The sequence below is a fragment of the Chiloscyllium plagiosum genome, unplaced genomic scaffold, assembly GCF_004010195.1.
Source record: "Chiloscyllium plagiosum isolate BGI_BamShark_2017 unplaced genomic scaffold, ASM401019v2 scaf_52623, whole genome shotgun sequence".
In the NCBI taxonomy this organism is placed as follows: domain Eukaryota; kingdom Metazoa; phylum Chordata; class Chondrichthyes; order Orectolobiformes; family Hemiscylliidae; genus Chiloscyllium; species Chiloscyllium plagiosum.
This window is the reverse complement of record NW_025208175.1, coordinates 3,584-5,818: the sequence shown is the minus strand read 5'-3', so window position 1 is coordinate 5,818 and position 2,235 is coordinate 3,584. Positions and strand designations below refer to the sequence as shown.

The 2,235-nt window shown below is 42.1% G+C and overlaps 1 gene segment (V, D, J or C); it reads left to right on the top strand.

Moving 5' to 3' along the window:
* Nucleotides 1-2,235, top strand: part of LOC122546670 — a gene marked incomplete at its 5' end in the record, with an annotated part of 7,234 nt that overhangs the window by 1,875 nt on the left and 3,124 nt on the right. Inside the window, 1 exon segment of the C gene segment in view lies at nucleotides 1,999-2,233. Coding sequence covers nucleotides 1,999-2,233 — 235 coding nt within the window.

Here is a 2,235-nt window from a genome sequence, read left to right as displayed (position 1 = left end):
CCCCTGCTCCCACCACTCAGCCAGTTCTAGATCCAATCTGTCAAATTAACTCGGATCCCCTTGGCTCTGATTATTGCTATCATCTGGACATCGAGTTATCTCTGAAAACTACTATCAAATTGTTACACGTGACTTCCTCTCAATAAAACCGTGCTGAAAATTGTTGATTTATCTTCCAAATGAAAACTAATTTCACTTCTCAATAGTTTCCTTACCACTGAGACTAGCTTGACAGATCTGTGTTTTCATTATTTATCCCTTCCTTCGTCCTGCATAACAGTGCAACGTTGGCTGATCTACACTCACTTGGCACAACTGCTGTGGCCAGACAGGAATTCTAAATTATTGTCAGCGACCCAACTATTTCATCCTTTGCATCGCTCAACCGCTTGGTATACTTTTCATCTGCCCTGGAAATATAACCACTTTTCATTCAGCAAGACAACACAGAACATCACGTCATGTGTCCTAATTTCTGAAAGTACATCACAACACCCCTCCATGATTTCTGTCCCCACACTGTCCCTCTTACTAGTGAACACTGACACAACACATTCGTTTTGACCACAACCAAATCCTCCAGCTCCACTCCAATAATAACACTTAATGGGCATTATTGTTTCCCGAATAATTCTTTTATTATGAATGAGTCTGTAACTTTTAAAAATATTTTCCTTTATTTTGACTGCTATTATTTTCTCATGGTCCCTTTTGCTCTTCTAATTCCTTTGTCTTTCAAACTCCCCCTTGCACGTTCTGTACTCCATATTAGTTTCTATTGTTTTGAGATTTCAGTATAGACCGGAAGCCTCCCTTGTTTCTCTTTATCTCCCCCTCCATGCCCTTTGGTGTCCAGAGCCCGCTGCATTCTTGGTCCCACGCAGTGGCTTCCTGGGAAATGTCCTCCCTGTGATTTTCCTATCTCTTTCTTAAATGTGTCACACTGCTCTGACTCAGATTTACCAATAAGTGTCAGCTTCCAGTCCACTCTGGTCAAGTCATTACCTGATCTTACTAAAACTGTCCTTCCCCTTTTCAGAACTTTGGGCCAATTTCTATTCCTTTGCAGTACAATCTGAAATCCAACTGATTTACGGTCACTGTCTGCAAAGTGCTCCATCATTGGTGTTTTAACCACTGGGTCGACTTCATTCCCTAACGTTAAGTTCAGGTTCACCCCTCTCTTGCAAGGTCTGGATTAAAATTCTCTGTATTAAAGACATACTTTGTTCAAATATTCTCCAGGGAGCATTTTCAGAATTGTGCTCCCTCTAAACTTTTGACAAAATGAATATCCAAGCCTATGCTGAGGAAGTTAAAAACCTCTTTTCATTCCCCTATTTAATTTACATGTTTCTGAAATTTGCCCATGTATTTGCACTTGGTCTTTTGGACCTATAGTAAGGTCTATCGTGCTCTCCCAGTAGTTATGTTTGTTGTATTTTGGTTTTGAAGTACTGTCCATTTGCCTTTGTTCAAGGAGGTATCCATGATTTCATTTCTCTTTACAGCCTAAAATACCCTTGTCAGAATTGCGACAGAAGCACCATTCTGTACCGCACACCCCCGCCCCCATCATTTTCCATCTTTCCCTGTCTCGCCTGAAGGCACCAAATCCTGGAATATTGAATAGCCACTCCTGCCCGGCTCTCAATATGACTCCGTGATAACAACTGCGTCATTTCCTCATTTATGCCGGTAATTAATCTGCCTTGTTCATCAGACTCTGTCATTAAAACGAATACCATCCAACGTTGCTATCGCCCTTATGATTTAACCGGCCTATAGTTTCTGTGCCTCTTTGACTCACTTGCAGTGTCCTATAATTGTAACCTTTCACATTGTCCTGCTGATCTTTCTGTGTGGATCCCAGCTTCTCCAGCACTCTGCACAATTATGATTTCTGTATCCATTAACCATAAGAATACTTGATATATGAGAACTTATTGTATTTGTTATGAAATTCGTCGGATAATGTATGCGATGTGTTTCCTAAAGGTACAGGTCCTCTCCGACCAACCCTTCTCCTAACTGTGAGCTCCAGTGAAGAAATCGCAAGCAGCAAGTTTGCAAAAGTCGTCTGTTCAATCATCGAGTTCCATCCGAAGTCCATCTCCGTGAGTTGGTTGAAAAATGGCCGACCCTTGGATTCTGGCTTCTTCACGTCTCCCGTGTGTGAGGCGGACGGGAACTTCTCGGTGACGAGTCGGCTGATGGTCCCTTATGGTGAATGGT